The sequence below is a fragment of the Rhinatrema bivittatum genome, chromosome 2, assembly GCF_901001135.1.
Source record: "Rhinatrema bivittatum chromosome 2, aRhiBiv1.1, whole genome shotgun sequence".
Classification (NCBI taxonomy): Eukaryota; Metazoa; Chordata; class Amphibia; order Gymnophiona; family Rhinatrematidae; genus Rhinatrema; species Rhinatrema bivittatum.
This window is the reverse complement of record NC_042616.1, coordinates 691,282,154-691,305,239: the sequence shown is the minus strand read 5'-3', so window position 1 is coordinate 691,305,239 and position 23,086 is coordinate 691,282,154. Positions and strand designations below refer to the sequence as shown.

The window sequence follows — 23,086 nt, the reverse complement described above, 5'->3', positions numbered from 1 at the left end:
TACACACACACACACACACACACACACACATGCTGTCTCTCTCATTCATACTTACATGCACACATGCTCTCTTTTCTCCCCCTCCAGCAACAAATGATGATCCTCTTCTAAGGCCCCACCAGCCGCGTATTCATTCCAGAGAGGATGCAATGCATCTCTTCCTGCCCTGCCAGCTACTCAGTCAATTCCGCTGGGGATGAGATGCTTCTCTTTCCTTCTACGGCAACACTCCTCCTCTTCCTGCTCTGCCTACTACACAATCAATTTTGCCGGGGACGCAATACTTTTCTTCCTACCGCGATGCTTCTTCTCTTCCTGCCCCGCCAGCCGCAATGCTCTGCTAATGCTGCAATACCTGAGGGGGAACATCACTGACAGCCGCTGACAGCTAGGTCGACATCATCAACAAAGGTCCGTGATTTCAGGCCATTGAAGACATCAATGTAAGGCGCCGATGGGCCATTTACAACATTTACGGGGCAAATTTTTATAGAAAGGAGGGCCAGAAAAAAAAACTCACTGGGCCAGGTTTGGTCCCCATGGGCATAGTTTGCCTACCCCTGATTTAAGTCATCATGAATGCTTCCTGAAACAGCAAGGCCTTTAGTTAATGGAACGGAGTCAAATCACCCATATCACGTAAACCATCAGGGAGGCTATAAGGCCCATTCTCACAGGATAAGCAGGATGGTAGGCCTTACATATGGGTGACATCAGGATGGAGCCCAATCACAGAACACTTTTGTCAAAGTTTCTAGAACTTTGACTGGCACCTACTGGGCATGCCCAGCATGGCACTAACCCTGCAACCAGCAGGGGTCCCCCTACAGTCTTTTTTTTTTTACACGCAGCAGTAGCCACACGAGTTAAGGAGCTCTCTAGAGATTCCTGACAGGAATTTTCCTCACAGAACTTATTTCTAAAATTTCAAAAACATTCTATCCGATAGGGGTCCCCCCTATCGATTCCATAGTCCGCGGTCATAAGGTAAGGCTTTACCCTCATTTGCGGTCGATTCCCATCGAGTTTTCCCTTCGGGGCCTATCGGCCATCGTGTCGAAGCCATGGCGTCTTGTTTCCGTCGTTGCCCCGATTGTCCTCTGATAATGTCCATCACAGACCCGCATAGGGTCTGTGTGTTGTATTTGGGGTCGGAACACAACATCTTAACTTGCACCAAATGTGCCCAAATGACACCGAAGGGCTGTAAGGCCCGTGCAGAGAAGATGGAGTTTCTTTTTCAGGCAAAGCCACCAACTCCATCGAGCGCTTCGACATCGTCTGAGCCGGTGCTATCGACCTCTCGCCAGCAGCGAGACACCAGTACTGTCCACCCGGCACCAACTACTCTGAAGGCATCGACTTCTTCCTCTTCGGCTCCGGAGAAGGACTGAGGAGAACATCGTGAAAAGCGTCGACACAGTCATCGGAAGGCTCAATCCGCTGATCCAGGCAAGCCCTCGGCATTGGCGTCGACAGAGTCACCAACAAATAAATCCCGTCTAGAGAAGGCCCTATCCTCCTCTGCGACTGGGTCACCGAGGCGTTCCCCACCTTCATTGGTGCAGGGAGCTGCGACTACACTTTCACCAGTGGACCCTCCAGCAACGCCAGTGCTGCCTCCTACTCCGGAGCTGGGGTTCCACGCCCCAGGCTTCCGCAAGGAATTGGATTGGATGATCGAAGAGGCCATTGGAAAGGCACTGCAAGGCTTCCAGCCTCCATCGACCTCAGCTCTGGTCGCCGACCCGATTCCCACGACACTCGCACCGCTATTCGGCAGGCTGGATACGTTGATCAGTGCCCTTCCACCGGTGGAGCTAAGGGTATGTCCAACGCCTTCCACCCCGATTCCTTTGTCATCGGACGATGATGAAGCTCCGAGGCCGGAACCTACACCCGGGCCGTCTGGGATCTTGCCACCGACTCGCCCATCGATGTCACCGATACCATCGATACCGCTTCATCCTCAAGCGGTGCCACCATCGATACAGTCGGTGCCTCCTCCAATGCCGTCAGTGCCTAGATCTGATCCTTCAGGAATAGCACCATTACGTCCCTCTGGAGATCCTATGGGAGCAGGTGATCAGCCTTACGATCCTTGCACCGATGATTCTTCCCAGGATTCTGATGATCTACTTTTAGAGCCATCTCTCCCTGAGGAGAGAAGACTCTCTCCTCCAGAGGACCTGTCCTTTATTAAATTTATAAAGGAAATTTCTGAAGCCATACCATTCCAATTTCAGACGGAAGAAGACTCCAGACATAAGATGCTGGAAGTGCTCCATTTCGTAGATGCACCCAAGGAGATCATGTCCATACCCGTTCATGAAGTCCTCCTGGACTTGTTGAAGAGGAATTGGGAGCATGCAGAATCTGTACCACCGGGGAATCGAAAAACAGAAGCCACCTACCTGGTACAGACAGCCCCTTGTTTCCAAAAACCACAGCTGGATCACCATTCTGTGGTTGTAGAATCAGCCCAAAAAAAGGCATGACATTCTAAGCCTCATTCTTCCATACCTCCAGGGAAAGAACAGAGGTCCCTGGATGCATTTGGCAGTCATGTTTTCCATGGCTCAATGCTTATTTCTCGCATTGCTTCCTACCAGTTATACATGACCCAGTATAACAGGGACCTATTTAAAAAGATCCAAGAATTTTCTGAGCCTTTACCCGACCAGTTTCAGGATCAACTCAATACCCTGGCTCAGAAGGGTCTAGATGCTGGCAAGCATGAGGTCCACGCTGCCTATGACATTTTTGACACTGCTTCTAGGGTGTCTGCAGCGGGGATTAGTGCACGAAGATGGGCCTGGCTGAAGTCCTCTGACTTAAGACCAGAAGTACAGGACCGGTTGGCTGACCTGCCCTGTGCAGGAGATTTTCCGTCCACCTCTAAAAGGACATTGCGAAGAGACTAAGCGGCCGTTCTTCAAGCCACTGAGATATTATCCTCCTCCTACTCAAGGTCGCTCCTCCAGACCTTACCAGAAAGGTCAGGCCAGACAATACAGGCCTCAGAAAACTCAGCCAGCTCCTCCACCGGGCCCAGCTGCTGGATTTTGACTCCTCGCTGGAGAGCATAAGCCAACCTCCTCTACCGTCCATACCGTTGGCGGTCGGTTGTGCCACTTCACCAACATATGGCACACGATCACTTCAGATCAGTGGGTACTTGCTGTACTGACTCAAGGTTACCACCTCAACTTCCTGTTTGTACCAGCAGACTCCCCACCTCAGCCGACGTGGGGATCATCTGACCACTCCTCTGTTCTGGAGGAGGTTTCAACCCTCCTGAAATCCCGGGTGATAGAACCGGTGCCCCTCTCCCAGCAGGGGCAGGAGTTCTATTCTCGGTATTTCCTCATTCCAAAAATGTCAGGAGGCATTCGTCCAATCCTGGACCTGGTTGCCTTAAACAAGTATCTACAGAAGGAAAAGTTTAGGATGGTAATCTTGGGCTCTCTACTTCCTCTTCTGCAAAGAGGAGATTGGCTTTGCTCTCTGGATCTTCAAGACGCGTACATAGACACATCTCGATCACTCTGTCTCACCGCAAATTCCTTCGATTCCTAGTCGGCCCCCGGCACTTCAAGTACCGGGTACTGCCCTTCGGCCTAGCATCCGCACCTCGAGTCTTTACCAAGTGCCTTGTAGTGGTCGCAGCCTAGCTGAGGTGTCAGGGCGTCCATCTCTACCCTTATCTCGACGATTGGCTGATAAGGGATCCAACTCAAAAGGACGCACTAGCCTCTTTACGTCTAACTCTCCATACACTGCTGTCTCTCGTGTTTCTGATCAACTATCCCAAGTCCAGCCTAGTTCCATCTCAAACCCTATCCTTCATAGGAGCCGACCTGGACACCGTGTAGGCGAAAGCATTCCTCCCTCAGGATCGAGCTCGTACTCTCATGTCCCTAGCGCAATGCCTCCAGGATCGAGATTACATGACAGTTCACATGGGTCACATGGCATCCTCTGTACATGTCACTCTAATGGCATGCCTTGCCATGAGTCATGCAATGGTCTCTGAAGTCCCAGTGGGTTCAGGCTTATCATTCAATGTCCTGCATTATCCACGTTACCAAGCAGCTCCGCATGTCGCTGGCCTGGTGGATGCGGTTCTCCAATCTTCTTCAAGTCCTTCCCTTTCAAATTCCAGAACCTCAAATTATCCTGACAGCGGATGCCTCCAACCTAGGTTGGGGTGCTCATGTCAACGGCCTCCAGACTCAGGGAACCTGGTCTCCAGAGGAAGTCAAACATCAGATAAATTTCCTGGAGCTTCGGGCGATCAGATATGCCCTCAGAGTCTTTCAGGATTGCCTCTCAAACAAGGCCATCCTGATTCAGACCAACAACCAAGTGGCGATGCGGTACATCAACAAGCAAGGGGGAATGGGCTCCTACCTTCTGTGTCAGGAAGCTGCACAGATATGGGCGTGGGCTATTTCCCACTCGATGTACCTCAGAGCGACCTACTTGGTGGGTGTGGACAATGTTCTAGCGGACAAGTTGAGTCAAACCTTCCATCTGCACAAATGGCCTCTCAACCCCAAGGTAGCAGACAGAATCTTCCAACATTGGGGGTATCCACAAATAGACCTCTTTGCGTCCATCCACAACCACAAAGTAGAAAACATCTGCTCCCTCACTCGCAGCCGCCACTCACAGCCGAGAAACGCTTTTGCTCTCTCGTGGTCTACGCGCACCCTCCACTTCCATTCATATCAAAGACTCTCGTGAAGTTACGAAGGGACAAGGGCTTAATGATTCTGATAGCTCCTCACTGGCCACGCCAAGTCTGGTTTCCAATCCTCCGGGACCTATCAGTTCGCCGGCGCATCCCTCTAAGAGAGGATCAGCTTCTGATAACTCAGAACGACGGGTGTCTTTGCCACCCCAACCTCCAGACCCTATCCCTGACAGCCTGGATGTTGAAAGGTTAATACTCCAACCCCTTAACCTTTCGGAGTCGGTATCCCGAGTCCTGGTAGCTTCATGAAAGCCTTCCACGAGATGCTCTTATCGTTCTAAGTGGAAAAGGTTTACGGTCTGGTGCACGTCCATGTCCATAGACCCCTTCACTTGTTCCACCACGAAGGTTCTGGACTATCTCTGGCATCTGTCAGAATCAGGCCTGAAAACTTCCTCTATAAGAGTACAAGTCAGTGTGGTAGCTGCTTTCCACAACGGAGTAGGAGATGTCTCTATTTCGACACAGCCCTTAGTCACACGCTTCATGAGAGGTTTGCTCCATCTGAAACATCCATTATGCCCTCCGGCCCCAGCTTGGGACCTTAACATGGTCTTAGGGTGGCTCATGAAACTTCCGTTTGAGCCTCTCCACTTCTGTGATCTCCACTATCTCACCTGGAAAGTAATATTTCTTCTCACTATAACATCCGCTCGCAGAGTTAGTGAGTTACAAGCATTAGTCACCTACCCGCCTTACATTAAAATGCTACATGACAGAGTGGTCCTCCGTACACACCCTAAGTTTTTACCAAAGGCAGTGTTGGAGTTTCATCTTAATCAATCCATCATCTTACCTACTTTCTTTCCAAGGCCCCATTCAAACCCAGGAGAAAAGGCTCTACATTCCCTGGACTGCAAACGTGCCCTAGTCTTTTATCTGGCATGCACTTCAGCCCACAGGAAGTCCACTCAATTATTTGTTTCTTTCAACAACATCAAATTGGGAAATCCAGTGGGAAAACAGACCCTTTCTCCTCCTGGTTGGCGGACTGTATCTCCTTTTGCTACCAGCAAGCAGGCATTCTGCTACAAGACCGTGTGAAAGCACACTCTGATAGGGCCATGGCAACCTCAATGGCACACCTTCGTTTAGTGCCACTTATTGATATATGTAAGGCTGCGACCTGGAGCTCTCTCCATACCTTCGTAGTCCATTATTGCTTGGATAAGGCTGGCCGGCAAGATTCCATTTTTGGCTAGTCTATCCTATGAAACTTATTCTCAGCTTAACTACCCAACATCCTACCAGCAACCTGTTCAGGGTTTTCAGGACGCCCTCATACCCAAATCCATCCCTGTTGTGCCTGTTGCACGTCTTTGGGTGCATTTGGTGCATTGCTCGGGGATCCTCAGCTCGCTACTCACCCATATGTGAGGACTACCATCCTGTCTTGTGAGAAAGCAGAGTTGCTTACATGTAACAGGTGTTCTCACAGGACCGCAGGATGTTAGTCCTCATGAAACTCGCCCACCACCCCGTGATTTATTTTATTTTTCACATGTACTTCTTGCTATACACGAAACTAAAGGTGGACCCCTGCTGGATGCAGGGTTAGTACCATGCTGGGCATGCCCAGTAGGTGCCAGTCAAAGTTCTAGAAACTTTGACAAAAGTGTTCCGTGATTGGGCTCCATCCTGATGAAGCCGTCAAGGAACAGAGGTGATGTTCCCAACGTGCCGCGGTATATAAAAATTCTTAAATAAATAAATAATGTCACCCATATGTGAGGACTAACATCCTGCTGTCCTGTAAGAACACTTGTTACAGGTAAGTAACTCTGCTTTTTCTAGTTTCCATTAGGTGTGCATACTTCAATATTGGAACCTTAAGTAATCCCCTCCCCAGGACTCGTATCAAATTATAAAGGGTTAATATTCTAGGTAAGTAAATAGGACCCTCCAATTTCAACATCTGGGGGTTTATCCTATATTAATAATTATGATTTAATCCCCTCACAGTATTCTTATATTTCTTGTTTGGTTTTCTTCCGAACCTGCTTGGGACTTCCTTCAAAACTGTGGTGTCTGCAGAACATATTAGTTATTATAATTTCGTTATGTTGTATTTCCTTATATATTTGGTTTTGTAGTTTTCATAGCTTGTATTTCTAATTAAGATTGTTCGTGTGTTGAAAATGAAATCTTATAAATTTTTAAAGAATGTATTCCCAGCCATACAAAGTTTGGGCAACATAAAAACATGTATATTTAAAACAAATCACATTCTCTAAATCATAACATGATTTCTATTCTTTCTATTTATTTTAGGACAAAAAATAATACTGCCAAGGGAATAAACTGGATTTATGAAAGCACAGAATTTTATGGCAAATTATGCAACAAGAAAATATTGTTATAGTACTGATATTAGAAAACACTTAAATTAACAGTAGGCGGGTTAACACCTCATGTCACAATGTGAGTTAACTAGTGAAAGAGTAGGCAACTCCAGTCCTTGAGTGCTGCACGCCAGTCAAGTTTTCAGGATATCTACGATGAATATGCATGCAATGGAGGCAGTGCATGCAAATGCATCTCATTAAAATTCATTGTAGATATCCTGAAAACCCAAGTTGTGGCACTTGAGGACAAGAGTTGCCTATCTCTCAACTAGTAGATACCTAACAGTATGTTAATGGCTTTAGCTCTATTGAAGTAAGATCAGTAGTATCTGGCACACTTTTATAATGTATGAATAATGCTACTATCAGATATACAGCCATACAAGTTCTGTCACATAATATCTAAAACTTTATCACACACACCCCCCCCCCCCAAACACATATCTATACAAGCGTCATCCTCCTTCCTCAGTTTCCAAGTACTGTCAGTTTCATTATCTTCTATAGCTGACCTAGTCTCCCTCATCTCACAGGAACATGTAAACTCATCAGTATGACTTTTAGGGATATTCATCTTTGCAGAATTAAGTGATACAACATATGCTTGACAATCCACTGTGATCAAAGTCATAAGAGGTTCAGGAAAATTTTACAGGGACTGGTAAAATCATAAGCTCTCAGTCAAAAGACAATAAAAAAAAATGGAAAGCAAACCCAAATGAGGAAAAAGGGAAGAGCATAAGCACTGGCAAGTGAGATGTAAAAAATTAAGCAGATTAAGAGAGAATTTGAACAGAAGCTTGTTACAGAGGTAAAAACAAGTAGTACGTTTTCAAATAAATTTGAGGCTAAAAGCCCATGAGAAAAAAATCACCGAAGCTAATGATTTCCGAATTATCCCAAACTGAAAAGCAGGTTGTTAAAACAAACAAAAAACACACTTTGAAATGTCTATATGCCAATGCCAGAAGTCTAAGAAGTAAGATGGGAGAATTAGACTGTATAGCAACAAATGATGAGATTGACATAATTGGCATCACAGAGACTTGGTGGAAGGAGGAAAACCAATGGGACAGTGCTATATCAGGGTACAAATTATATCGAAATGATAGGGAGGATCAACTTGGTGGGGGTATGGCACTTTATGCCGGGAGGGTATAGAGCCCAACAGGATAAAGATCATACAAGAGACTAAATGCTCAGTGGAATCTATATGGGTAGAAATCCCAATTGTATTGGGTAAGAGTAAAGGAGTATATTACCGTCCACCTGGACAAAATGGTCAGACAGATGATGAAATGCTAAGAGAAATCAGGGAAGCAAACCAATTTGGCAGTGCAATAATAATGGGAGATTTCAATTACCAAATATAAGAAATATCTCTTTGTATGTGAACCCACGATTTGTATGAACATAAATCATAAACGTGGTATCATGCTCTTTTTGTTTGTGAATGCTATACCTCTTCTTAAATTTAATGTAAATATATTAGTAATGAATTAGGGACCGTCATACCACCCACTGGGCTTTCAAGTTAGTACTTGTATTTTGCACTTTGATGGGTCCTCTTTAATCATAGGTCCAGAAAGTCCAATATTCAAAGCGAGACTTTTTTTTATATGCTTTTTGATTTTTGCCTAAATTGACGAGATAGAAAAATGGCATCGGGTCTGAATCCATGAGGGACCCTAAATTCACTAATTTAGTCGCTCACAGCAGCATCCGATGAAGTGATGTGAGGAGCACCGGACTAAGAAAGTCAGCTAAGTCCCGTTCCTGAGTGATGCGAGGAGCGCTGGGCTAAGAGAGTCAGCCGAAATATGTCCCTGAAGTAGCGGACCGCGAAACGCACGCGGACCACTGACTCAGACATCAATTAAGGGAAGTAGTATCTTCTATATTTTAAGCAAAAATCAAAAAGCATATAAAAAAAGTCTCGCTTTGAATATTGGACTTTCTGGACCTATGATTAAAGAGGACCCATCAAAGTGCAAAATACAAGTACTAACTTGAAAGCCCAGTGGGTGGTATGACGGTCCCTAATTCATTACTAATATATTTACATTAAATTTAAGAAGAGGTATGGCATTCACAAACAAAAAGAGCATTAAATCACCTTTCTGATTTATGTTAGATTTTAATTACCCCAATATTGACTGGGTAAATGTAACATCAGGACTTGCTAGAGACAAAGTTCCTGGATGTAATAAATGATTGCTTCATGGAGCAATTAGTTCAGGAACCAACAAGAGAGGGAGCTATTTCAGATTTAATTCTTAGTGGCACGCAGGATTTGGTGAAAGAGGTAACGGTGGTGGGGCCACTTGGCAACAGTGATCACAACATGATCAAATTTAAACTAATAACTGGAAGGGGGACAATAAGTAAATCGACAGCTCTAACACTAAACTTTCAAAAGAAACTTTGATAAAATGAGGAAAATAGTTAGAAAAAAACTGAAAGGTGCAGCTGCAAAGGTTAAAATTGTTCAACAGGCTTGGACATTGTTTAAAAATGTTGAGATTACTTACCTGATAATCTCCTTTTCCTTAGTGTAGACAGATGGACTCAGAACAAATGGGTATAGTATGCTTGTGCTAGCAGTTGGAGACGGATCTGACGTCAGCACGGGTACATATACCCCCACAGGAAGCGTAGCAACTTAGTAATCTTCCTTGCAAAAGCTGTTATGGATGTGTGTACTGACGCTCAGTGAAATAGTGAAACAGGATTCCCCTGACCGATTGATAGTAGCTGGAGACCACCAGCATTCCCAACCGGAAGGCGTCGACACCTGGCAAAGGGGACACTCTTATGGAAACAGATGACATGGCTTACCTTGAATCTGTGAAACCCATGTACACAGGCAGCTGGGCGGGATGCTGAGTCCATCTGTCTACCTAAGGAAAAGGAGATTATCAGGTAAGTAATCTCAACATTTCCTGGGGTGTAGCCAGATGGACTCAGAACAAATGGGATGTACAAAAGCTTTACTCCCAGCCTGGGCGGGAGGTTGCCTGAGGACCCTGTAGGACCGCCCTCGCAAATGCTGTGTCTCCCCCTGGCCTGGACATCCAGACGGTAGAACCTGGAGAAGGTATGGAGGGAGGACCACGTCGCCGCTTTACATATTTCTGCAGGCGACAGCATCCTGGATTCTGCCCAAGATGCCGCTTGTGCTCTGGTAGAATGAGCCTTGACTTGTAGAGGCGGAGACTTCCCGGCCTCTACGTAAGCTGCACTGATAACTTCTTTAATCCAGCAGGCGATGGTGGGCCGAGAGGCCGCTTCCCCTTGTCTTTTCCCGCTGTGCAGGACGAACAGATGGTCCGTCTTTCGTACTTCTTGTGTCATTTCCAGATATCTGGGCAGCATTCTGCCTATGTCGAGATGGCGTAGTAAACGCCCTTCTTCAGATTTCTTCAAACCCGCCGTGGTAGGCAAGGATATAGTTTGGTTAAGGTGAAACTGCGAGACCACTTTAGGTAGAAAGGAGGGAACCGTGTGAAGATGGATAGCCTCCGGAGTGTGTCTGAGAAAGGGATCTCGGCAAGACAGTGCTTGTAGTTCCGAAATGCGGCGTGCTGAACATACAGCCAGCAAGAATACCATCTTCAAGGTTAGAGAACGGAGAGACAAGCCCCGAAGGGGTCTGAAGGTGGATCCCGCGAGGAAATCCAAAACCAGGTTGAGGTTCCACAGAGGCACTGGCCACTTCAGTGGCGGACGAATGTGCTTGACTCCTTTCAGGAAGCGAGAAACATCTGGATGCGTGGAAATAAGAACATAAGACCATAAGAAAATGCCATACTGGGTCAGACCAAGGGTCCATCAAGCCCAGCATCCTGTTTCCAACAGTGGCCAATCCAGGCCATAAGAACCTGGCAAGTACCCAAAAACTAAGTCTATTCCATATAACCATTGCTAATGGCAGTGGCTATTCTCTAAGTGAACTTAATAGCAGGTAATGGACTTCTCCTCCAAGAACTTATCCAATCCTTTTTTAAACACAGCTATACTAACTGCACGAAACACATTCTCTGGCAACAAATTCCAGAGTTTAATTGTGCGTTGAGTAAAAAAGAACTTTCTCCGATTAGTTTTAAATGTGCCCCATGCTAACTTCATGGAGTGTCCCCTAGTCTTTCTACTATCCGAAAGAGTAAATAACCGATTCACATCTACCTGTTCTAGACCTCTCATGATTTTAAACACCTCTATCATATCCCCTCAGTCGTCTCTTCTCCAAGCTGAAAAGTCCTAACCTCTTTAGTCTTTCCTCATAGGGGAGTTGTTCCATTCCCCTTATCATTTTGGTAGCTCGTCTCTGTACCTTCTCCATCGCAATTATATCTTTTTTGAGATGCGGCGACCAGAATTGTACACAGTATTCAAGGTGCGGTCTTCACCATGGAGCGATACAGAGGCATTATGACATTTTCCGTTTTATTCATCATTCCTTTTCTAATAATTCCCAACATTCTGTTTGCTTTTTTGACTGCCGCAGCACACTGAACCGACGATTTCAATGTGTTAGCCACTATGACATCTAGATCTCTTTCTTGGGTTGTAGCACCTAATATGGAACCCAACATCGTGTAATTATAGCATGGGTTATTTTTCCCTATATGCATCACCTTGCACTTATCCACATTAAATTTCATCTGCCATTTGGATGCCCAATTTTCCAGTCTCACAAGGTCTTCCTGCAATTTATCACAATCTGCTTGTGATTTAACTACTCTGAACAATTTTGTGTCATCTGCAAATTTGATTATCTCACTCGTCGTATTTCTTTCCAGATCATTTATAAATATATTGAACAGTAAGGGTCCCAATACAGATCCCTGAGGCACTCTACTGTCCACTCCCTTCCACTGAGAAAATTGCCCATTTAATCCTACTCTCTGTTTCCTGTCTTTTAGCCAGTTTGCAATCCACGAAAGGACATCGCCACCTATCCCATGACTTTTTACTTTTCCTAGAAGCCTCTCATGAGGAACTTTGTCAAACGCCTTCTGAAAATCCAAGTATACTATATCTACCGGTTCACCTTTATCCACATGTTTATTAACTCCTTCAAAAAACGTGAAGCAGATTTGTGAGGCAAGACTTGCCCTGGGTAAAGCCATGCTGACTTTGTTCCATTAAACCATGTCTTTCTATATGTTCTGTGATTTTGATGTTTAGAACACTTTCCACTATTTTTCCTGGCACTGAAGTCAGGCTAACCGGTCTGTAGTTTCCCGGATCGCCCCTGGAGCCCTTTTTAAATATTGGGGTTACATTTGCTATCCTCCAGTCTTCAGGTACAATGGATGATTTTAATGATAAGTTACAAATTTTTACTAATAGGTCTGAAATTTCATTTTTTAGTTCCTTCAGAACTCTGGGGTGTATACCATCCGGTCCAGGTGATTTACTACTCTTCAGTTTGTCAATCAGGCCTACCACATCTTCTAGGTTCACCGTGATTTGATTCAGTCCATCTGAATCATTACCCATGAAAACCTTCTCCATTACGGGTACCTCCCCAACATCCTCTTCAGTAAACACCGAAGCAAAGAAATCATTTAATCTTTCCGCGATGGCCTTATCTTCTCTAAGTGCCCCTTTAACCCCTCGATCATCTAACGGTCCAACTGACTCCCTCACAGGCTTTCTGCTTCGGATATATTTAAAAAAGTTTTTACTGTGAGTTTTTGCCTCTACAGCCAACTTCTTTTCAAATTCTCTCTTAGCCTGTCTTACCAATGTCTTACATTTAACTTGCCAATGTTTATGCTTTATCCTATTTTCTTCTGTTGGATCCTTCTTCCAATTTCTGAATGAAGATCTTTTGGCTAAAATAGCTTCTTTCACCTCCCCTTTTAACCATGCCGGTAATCGTTTTGCCTTCTTTCCACCTTTCTTAATGTGTGGAATTCATCTGGACTGTGCTTCTAGAATGGTATTTTTTAACAATGACCACGCCTCTTGGACATTTTTTACTTTTGTAGCTGCTCCTTTCAGTTTTTTTCTAACAATTTTTCTCATTTTATCAAAGTTTCCCTTTTGAAAGTTTAGCACGAGAGCCTTGGATTTGCACACTGTTCCTTTTCCAGTCATTAAATCAAATTTGATCATATTATGATCACTATTGCCAAGCGGCCCCACCACCGTTACCTCTCTCACCAAGTCCTGTGCTCCACTGAGAATTAGATCTAAAATTGCTCCCTCTCTCGTCGGTTCCTGAACCAATTGCTCCATAAAGCTATCATTTATTCCATCCAGGAACGTTATCTCTCTAGCGTGACCCGCTGATACATTTACCCAGTCTATATTGGGGTAATTGAAGTCTCCCATTATTACTGCACTACCAATTTGGTTAGCTTCCCTAATTTCTCTTAGCATTTCACTGTCCATCTCACCATCTTGACCAGGTGGACGGTAGTATACCCCTATCACTGTAGTCTTCCCTGATACACAAGGGATTTCTACCCATAAAGATTCAATTTTGTATTTAGTCTCATGCAGGATGTTTATCCTGTTGGACTCTATGCCATCCCGGACATAAAGCGCCACACCTCCTCCCGACTGCTCCTCTCTGTCATTGCGATATAATTTGTACCCCGGTATAGCACTGTCCCATTGGTTATCCTCTTTCCACCATGTCTCTGAGATGCCAAATAAGTCTATGTCATCATTTACTGCTATACATTCTAATTCTCCCATCTTACTTCTTAGACTTCTGGCATTAGCATACAAACATTTCAAAGTTTGTTTTTTGTTTGTATTTTTATTCTGCTTTTTAATTGATAGGGATAAGTTAGAATTTTTTTAGCTCAGGTGAGTTTTTAGTTACAGGCACTTGGACTACTTTTCTAATTATTGGAACCTCACTGTCGGGATGCCCTAATTCTAATGCATCATTAGTATCCTTTAAAGATACATCTCTCCGAACCATGCGCTGCTGAGCGACTGTCGGCTTTCCCCTTTGTTCTAGTTTAAAAGCTGCTCTATCTCCTTTTTTAAAGGTTAGCGCCAGCAGTCTGGTTCCACCCTGGTTAAGGTGGAGCCCATCCCTTCGGAAGAGACTCCCCCTTCCCCAAAAGGTTCCCCAGTTCCTAACAAAACTGAATCCCTCTTCCTTGCGGAGTCTCATCCACGCATTGAGACTCCGAAGCTCTGCCTGCCTCTGGTGACCTGCGCGTGGAACAGGGAGCATTTCAGAGAATGCTACCCTGGAGGTTCTGGATTTAATCTTTCTACCTAAGAGCCTAAGTTTGGCTTCCAGAACCTCCCTCCCACATTTTCCTATGTCGTTGGTGCCCACGTGTACCACGACAGCCGGCTCCTCCCCAGCACTGTCTAAAATCCTATCTAGGTGACGCGTGAGGTCCGCCACCTTCGCACCAGGTAGGCATGTTACCAGGCAATCCTCACGCCCACCCGCCACCCAGCTATCTACATTCCTAATAATCGAAATGGTCTTGCCATCCCTCCTGGGACCATAGCAAGACAGCGCAGCCACCTGAACCTTGATGGAGCTGAGGGAGAGACCCTTCTGAAGTCCATGCTGCAGGAAATCCAAAACAATAGGGATAGTAGTCGCATGTGGGTTGGTGCCATGAGTGTCGCACCATGCTTCAAATACTCTCCAGATCCTGACATAGGTAAGGGATGTGGAAAACTTGCGAGCTCAGAGGAGTGTATCTATCACGGGCTCCGAGTAACCTCTTTTTTTTAGTCTAGCCCTCTCAATGGCCAGACCGTAAGAGAGAATTGAGCTGGATCCTCGTGGAGGATGGGACCTTGACGTAGAAGGTCCCATAGAGGAGGCAGGGGAAGAGGCTCCCCTGCCAGCAGTCTTCTCATGTCCGCGTACCAGGGTCTTCTTGGCCAGTCTGGTGCCACTAGAAGAACTAGGCCCCGGTGTTTCTGAATCTTGTGGATGATGGCGCCCAACAGAGGCCACGGAGGGAAGGCGTATAGCAGAGTCCCTGGAGGCCATGGCTGAACCAGGGCATCGATTCCGTGTGAGAACGGGTCGCGCTTGTGGCTGAAGTAGCTGGGTACTTGAGCATTGGACCTGTCCGCTAGTAAGTCCATGTCCGGAATCCCCCAGTGATCCACAATCATCTGGAAGGCTGTGGGTGACAGCTGCCACTCTCCCGGATCTAGGCTTTCTCTGCTGAGGAAGTCTGCCGCGGTGTTGTCCTTCCCGGCAATGTGGACGGCGGAAATGTCCTGCAGATTCGCCTCTGCCCAAGCCATCAGCGGGGCTATCTCCAGAGATACCTGTTGGCTTCTGGTCCCGCCCTGACGGCTGAGGTATGCCACCGTGGTGGTGTTGTCGGACATCACTCTGACTGCTCTGTGAGCAAATCATAGGCATACCAATCGGACTGCCTGGGCCTCTAGACGGTTGATGTTCCACGCTGACTCTTCTCTGTTCCACCGCCCTTGTGCGGTGAGTTCTTCGCAGTGTGCTCCCCAGCCGCTCAGGCTGACATCTGTGGTGAGCAGAGTCCACGTGGGTGAGGACATCTTCGACCCCCTGCTCATGTGGTTGGACTGCAACCACCACCGTAACTGGGTCCGTACTCTGGCTGGCAGAGGAAGGTGCGTGGAATAGTTCCGGAAACGAGGAATCCAGCGAGAGAGCAGGGAGCGTTGCAGAGGTCTCATATGGGCCCTTGCCCAAGGTACCACTTCCAGGGTGGATGCCATGAGGCCGAGAACCTGCAGATAATCCCAAGCTATGGGCCAACTGGCTCCCATCAAGTACCGGATACGCGTCTGAACTTTTAATCTTCTCTTGTAGTGAGACTGACTGTGTCTGCCTGGGTGTCGAACTGTACTCCCAGGTATTCCAGCGACTGGGAAGGCTGTAGGCAACTCTTGCTGAGGTTGATTACCCAGCCTAAGCTTTCCAGAAGGGCGATCACTCTGTCGGTTGTCCGATGGCTCTCCTCTCGTGATTTCGCCCTGATCAGCCAGTCGTCTAGGTAGGGATGGACCAGGATTCCTTCCCGTCAGTGCCGCTGCTACCACTACGACCACCTTGGTGAAGGTCCGCGGTGACGTGGCCAACCCGAAGGGCAGAGCCCGGAATTGGAAGTGGCGTCCTAGAACCTTGAAGCGTAGGTAGCGCTGATGATCCGGATGGATCGGGATATGCAGGTAGGCTTCCGACAAGTCTAAGGCCATGAGGAATTCTTTTGGCTGTACTGCGGTCTTGACGGAGCGCAGAGTTTCCAGGCGAAACCTCGGGACCCTTAAGTATCGATTGACTGACTTGAGGTCCAGTACGGGCCGAAAGGTGCCCCCTTTCTTGGGTACCATGAAATAAATGGAATAGTGTCCAGAATTCACTTCCCATGCAGGTACTGGGATGATGGCTTTCAAGGACAGGAGCCTCGCCAGGGTAGCTTCCAATGCTGCCTTCTTGTGTATGGGACATGAAGATTCCACAAACTTGTCCGGAGGGAGATGATGAAAGTCCAGATAATACCCCTCTCGGATGATGGCGAGGACCCACTGGTCCGACATAATCTCGACCCATCTGGGGTAGAAGAGGGTTAACCTGCCCCCTATGGCTCCGTCCCCCAGATGAATCGGCGGATTGTCATTGTGAGGCGCGGCCGGGACCTGAGCGCGGGCCTGCTCCCCTCTTGCGCTGCTTGGTCCGAAAGGACTGATTCCGGGCCTGAGGACGAGGCGCCTGTTAGCGACTCCTGTAGGGAGTGAAGCGCTGGGAGCTTCTACCCCTGGAGGGCCTCGGAAAGGCGCGCTGGTTCCTTCTGAACCGATCTTCCGGCAGTCGAGGTACTGGAGAGGCGCCCCATGTGCTGGCCAGTCTATCAAGGTCGCTACCAAACAGGAAAGAGCCCTTAAAGGGCAATCTGGTGAGGCGTGTCTTCGAAGGAGCATCAGCTGACCATTTCCGGATCCAGAGCTGCCTCCTGGCGGCTACGGAGGATGAGATCCCCTTGGCTGTTGTCCGGACTAGGTCTGATGCGGCATCCGTAAGGAACGAGAGAGCTGACTCCATGTCTGCTGCCGGAGTGTTATTCCTGACCTGTGACAAACAGGAACGCGTCACCACTGTGCAGCAGGTTGTGATCCGCAAAGATAGAGCTGCCACCTCAAAAGTCTGTTTCAGAATGGCGTCCAGTCGCCGGTCATGAGGCTCCTTGAGGGCCGCCCCCCCCCCCCTCAACTGGAATGGTAGTGCGCTTGACCACAGCGCTAATCAAGGCGTCCACCTGAGGGCACGCCAGCAGCTCCTGGATAGCCGGTGCCAGGGAGTACATGCCTGTCAGGGCCCGACCCCCTTCGAATGAGGCTGCTGGTGCAGCCCATTCTAAATCTATCAGTTGTTGTGCTGCTTGTAAGAATGGAAAATGGCGGGCTGTAGGACGAAGACCTTCCAGCAGGGGGTTCTGCGCGGAGGGTACCGTAGCGCTGGGACCTGTAATATCCAACTCCGCCAGGCACAGACACCAGGTCGGAGAGATCCTCTTTAGGGAAGAACCGCCTCATGGTTCTATATGGCTCAATCCCTGAGGGAAGTTCCCCCTCGTCCGGGAGTTCGGACTCGTCCGGTGAAACATCCGGGTCCGACTGATCCGGACTGTCTGGAGGCGGGAGGTCCTGCACCCGATAAGGGCGCGAGGGTCCCGGAACAGGATCCGCTGGAGCCGCAACCACAGCCGCAGCAGGAATAGCGGGAACAGCAGGAACAGTAGGAACAGCAGGGCCTGGACGGGAAGCTGTTTGCATCTGTACAAAGGCATGAATCCCCTTAAAGAGATCCAACCAGGAAATGGAAGCGGTCTCTAATCGCCGGGGTACGAGATCCCCCGGGATTCCAGGTTGGTCGAGACTGCCCGCTAAATCTGGGGTGGCCCCTGGGGAACTGTCAGCAAATCGTGGCTGAGACTGGTCCTCGCCCGAGGGTCCCACGGCCTTCTCACATTGGGCACATAGGGAGTATGGCTCTTCACTGTGCGTGGCTCTAAGCTGGCATGCAGAGCAGAGGCCGAGAGCTTTAATGCCGGAGGCGCCCCTGCTGAGGCCGCTGAGGCATTCTGTTCCATTGAAAAATATGCGCTTAATGAGAAGCGGCAGCAATATGCGCTTGATCTAACAGGCGCTCAATAATATGCGGCAGCAATCTACGCTTAATACAACAGGCGCTCAATAATATGCGGCGGCAATATACGCCCAATGATATCCAATATGCTCTCAGCAATATGCGGCTAGCAATATACGCTCAAGGATATGCAAAATGCTCTCAGCAATATGCGGCTAGCAATATACGCTCAATGATATGCAATATGCTCTCAGCAATATGCGGCTGGCAATATACGCTCAATGATATGCAATATGCTCTCAGCAATATGCGGCTAGCAATATACGCTCAATGTTATCCAATATGCTTTCAGCAATATGCGGCTTAGCAATGTACGCTGAACAATATGCAATATGCTCTCATCAATATGCGGCTTAGCAATGTACGCTTAATAATATATATAATATGCGCGCAGTCATAGACAGGCGCCTATCATGGGTGCTCAATACCTGAGCAAGGCCAACAAAATGGCGCCCCTTCCACGGCGTGCCGCCCACAGGCCACGCCGCCGATCCTCGTTCCTCGGAGACCAAAGAGTAAGAGATGTACGCCTTACCTGATCCTCGGTGCTTCCCGGCTGGAACCCGGGCGGTCTCCGGCTGCGGGGGGAAAGGGCAAGTACCTTCACCGCCACGCTTTGAGGAAATACACCCGCTGCCTCGTGCACGCCGGGACCGAGGTGCCTCGTTCGCCCCGCCCGAGCCTCGCCCGGGGGCTACGTCCCTGCCGCGATTCGGCCACCGGACCGAGGACTTAAACCTCCGGGGGATCACGGAAATCACCCCGGGAAACTCAACTGGGGGAGGGACCCCAAGGGTATCACCGCAGGAGTGCGGGGCTCGATGGTGCTGTAGAAGTTTAGTAAGAAGAAAGTAGAAGTGCAGGCTCTCCAAACTGCTTTGGAGACGGAAATTACTAAGTTGCTATGCTTCCTGTGGGGGTATATATACCCGTGCTGACGTTAGATCCGTCTCCAACTGCTAGCACGAGCATACTATACCCATTTGTTCTGAGTCCATCTGGCTACACGCCAGGAAATACAATCCTGTTTAAAAATACAATCCTAAAGGTGCAGTCCATATGTATTCCACACGTTAAGAAAGGTGGAAAGAAGGCAAAACGATTACCGTCATGGTTAAAAGGTGAGGAAGAAGGATCCATCTGAAGAAAATAGGATAAAATAGGATAAGCATTGTCAAGTTAAGTGTAAAACATTGATAAGACAGGCGAAGAGAGAATTTGAAATGAAGTTGGCCAAAGAGGCAAAAACTCATAATAAAATATTTTTTTAAATATATCCGAAGCAAAAAACCTGTGAGGGAGTCGGTTGGACCATTAGATGACCGAGGGATTAAAGGGGCTCTTAGGGAAGATAAGGTATTGCAGAAAGACTAAATGAATTCTTTGCTTCAGTGTTTATTAATGAGTTTGTTGGGGGTTCCATGTTAGGAGTCATCACCCAGGAAAAGTACCTGAGTCATTATGGACAATACCTTGAAATTGTTTTCAGTGTGCTGCAGCAATCAAAAAGGCAAATATGTTAGGAATTATTTGGAAAGGAACAGAGAACAAAACTGAGAATATCATGCTGCCTTTGTATAGGTCTATGGTGCGACCACTTCTTGAGTACTGCGTGCAATTCTGGCTGCCCCATCTCAAGACGACATTGTGAATATAGGAAAGGTACAAAGAAGGGTAACAAAAATGGGATGGAATGGCTCCCTGTAGTGGAGTGATCTCATTTTCCATCTTGTTGTAAGTGCAGGACCAGGCTAGAGGCCTGGTCCACATTAAAACCCACAGGAGGAGAGAGAGAGAGCCCTGTGGGTGGAACCCTGCAGAGCTCTCTCAGGCCAAGTTGGTCCCACCCTCTCAGGCCAAGTTGGTCTTGGCCTGCAGAGCTCTCTCAGGCCAAGTTGGTCCCACCCTCAGGCCTCTTCCCTGCAGAGCAGGGGAGAGGCCTGAGGGTGGGACCAACTTGGGAGCATAAGAGTGTATGCCCAACTGGGTTCAAGAGGCCCCTACATCTCTAGGAGAGGCAGCTCCTGTTAATCTATGCTGACCCAAACCCCAGAGAGTGGGGAATGTACTGCAAAGGTAGGCAGTCCTGATTATTGCTGAAGTACTGTGAACTTGAATAAATTAAAAGTGCTCTGAAAAAGCTGGAGTCTATGTGGCTTTACGTCTCCAGCCTGGGGAAACACTGCTCTGTCTCCCACACTTCCATTATGGAGAACGGCTAAACAGATAAGGCTCTTCAGCTTGGAAAAGACAACAGAGGGGATATGAATAAAATTTATAAAAATCATACGTGGGGGTTGAGCAGATAAATAGGGAATGGTTACTTACCTTTTCAAGCGACACTGGGACTAGGGGATACCATGAAACTAGCAACTAGCAAATTTAAAACAAATCATAGGAAATATTTTTTCACTCAGTGTATTATCAAACAATGGAATATATTGCCAGAGGACATGGTCAAGGCAACTAATACAGTGGGATTCAAAAGAGGCTTAGACAAATCCATAAACAGTTTTTAACCAGGTAGACTTAGGAAAGCCAGTACTTATCCCTGGGAGTGAAATACCAAAAAATAGATAATCTATTAGGGATCTGCCAAGTACTTGTGACCCAGAAAGGCTACTGTCAGAGACAGAATGCTGGGCTTGACAGAACTTGGTCTGACCCAGCACAGCACTTCTTATGTTCTTATTAGGAGTTAGTTCAACTTCTATTTAAACAAGAGTGAGCTGTACAGGGGATAAGTATACCCAAATATTTGCTCATTATAATCACAGTTTATTCCCTTTGTCCACTCCTGGGCGGAAGATTTTTCAAACTTAACTTGTGACTATGAAACAAGTTTTGAAATTGCCTTCCCCAACGTAAAATTATCACTAATATTCCTTTAATGAACAACCATTATGCATTCTACATAAGCTAGATTCAGGGAGGGCACTAATGAAAGACATTTTACAAGTAAAATTTTCATTCTCAGAAATGGGTTCTTTGATTGTTACTCATCTTTAATTCAGGTAAAATTACATGTGGTGTTTGCCACGTGTAGTTTTGTCCACATTGTTTTGAAGCATTCCTAAGGGTAGAGTTTGTCAGGGGAAGAAATACCACAAGTAGTTTTGTATAATCAAAACTATGTGCATGACTTCTGATGGAAAAATTACCTGAGAGAAAGCAGGAACAAATCTCAGAGTAAATTTTTTGGAGACAATCAAAAACTACCTGTGTAATTTTGCTTTCATAATTGGTACAAACTATGGCATGAAAACTATCCATGAGGTTTATAACAATGAGGATAGTTTATTTACCACAGTAGGACTGGATACTTCTTACTAAAAGTAAAGTCTACATACCCCGCTGGTAAGGATTCTGCACTGGTGCTGCTGGGCTGCTGTCTGACAGGTTCCTCAGATACATTTGAAGACAACTGCCTTGGTTTTGTTGTTTCTATGGCTGTGCTATCTCCAGCAGCAGAAGATGCAGAGTCAGTCAGATCTTCAGGTGCAACATTTGTACTGCTGTTGGTAGCAGATGTGTTATCAGAGAGTTCGGTTGCTTCTACAGTTGCTTCAGTACCAGTGCAAGTGGTAGATATGGATGTTTCTACAGCGCACGTTAAAGTTGCAGGGGTTGATGTACTATCAGTTTCTGCAGTAGATAACGACTCACCATTAACTGAAAAATAAACAAAATATTTAAACATCAGATGCATACTAAAACAAATCTATCCAATTTACTCAAATCTGAAGGAATTGAACATAGTTTTATCAATAGGTATCTCAATGATGATATCAAACAAGCCAAATTCCCAGAATGCTGCTCCCCTATGTTGAAGCACAGCGGTGAGAACAGTGTATCAAACAGTGGTACATGAAGTCACACCCAAATGCACTGTCTGCAAAGAATGCCATTATAGAAGTTACTGTTCCAAGATATGTCTGTCTACGATATACCCCAAGGTACAACTTGAGAAGTCAGAAAGCAGAGTTGCTTACCTGTAACAGGTATTCTCCTAGGATAGCAGGAATTAGTCCTTACCTGTGGGTGACATCATCAGATGGAGCCCAGCATGGAAAACTTCTGTCAAACTTTCTAGAACTGACTAGGCACACTGAGCATGCCCAGCACGACACTATCCACGCATCCATGCGGGGTCCCCTCTTTAGTCTCATAGTATAGAATTTGTGAAAAAAAATAAAACAAACCATTAGAAACCCAACTCTGTGGGGTGGGTGGGTGGGTTTCCTGAGGACTAACATCCTGCTGTCCTAGGAGAACACCTGTTACAAGTAAGCAACTCTTTCTCCTAGGACAAGCAGGATGGTAGTTCTCAAATGTTGTGCCACATTTTAACTCATTACAGAAAAAACCTCAATGCCATCATGGTCAATATCCAGATGTTTGTTGAACTAATTTATTTATTTAACATTTTTCTATACCGAACTTCATGACAAGCTTCATATCAGGCCGGTTTACATCAAACTTAGGGGTTAACTTAACAAAAAACCATATAACACATATAACTATAACTAATGGCTCACTTCCTCAAATTATCAACTCAATATTAATCGAAAAAATCCCTTGAGGATTACTGCTAAAAGGCAGATAACTATATTATTATTTTTTATTCAAAAAGAACTTACTGGAAATGGTATCAGATTATAAAGTGCTCCCAGTCTCATGGGCTCTTGCCCTTACAGGGCTACAACCCCTCTCTTGTTTAAACACTGTCTGGTTACGTCACCTACCATTTCCAGATAAGCTTATTTTCTTTTTTTCTTTCTGTGAAAAAATCCACCATACACTCCCAATAAAATTGCTACAATAAAAATTCACACCCAACCC

General features: G+C 46.6%; 1 protein-coding gene across 6 annotated transcripts in view; it reads right to left on the bottom strand.

The window, feature by feature from the left end:
* The window catches only part of WWP1 (WW domain containing E3 ubiquitin protein ligase 1), a 398,863-nt gene that overhangs the window by 225,427 nt on the left and 150,350 nt on the right, over positions 1-23,086 (bottom strand). For all 6 annotated transcript variants that reach the window (XM_029591608.1, XM_029591609.1, XM_029591605.1 and 3 more), the window contains one exon: positions 21,595-21,916. In XM_029591608.1, coding sequence (XP_029447468.1) covers positions 21,595-21,916 — 322 coding nt within the window. The remainder of the gene's footprint in view (positions 1-21,594; positions 21,917-23,086) is intronic.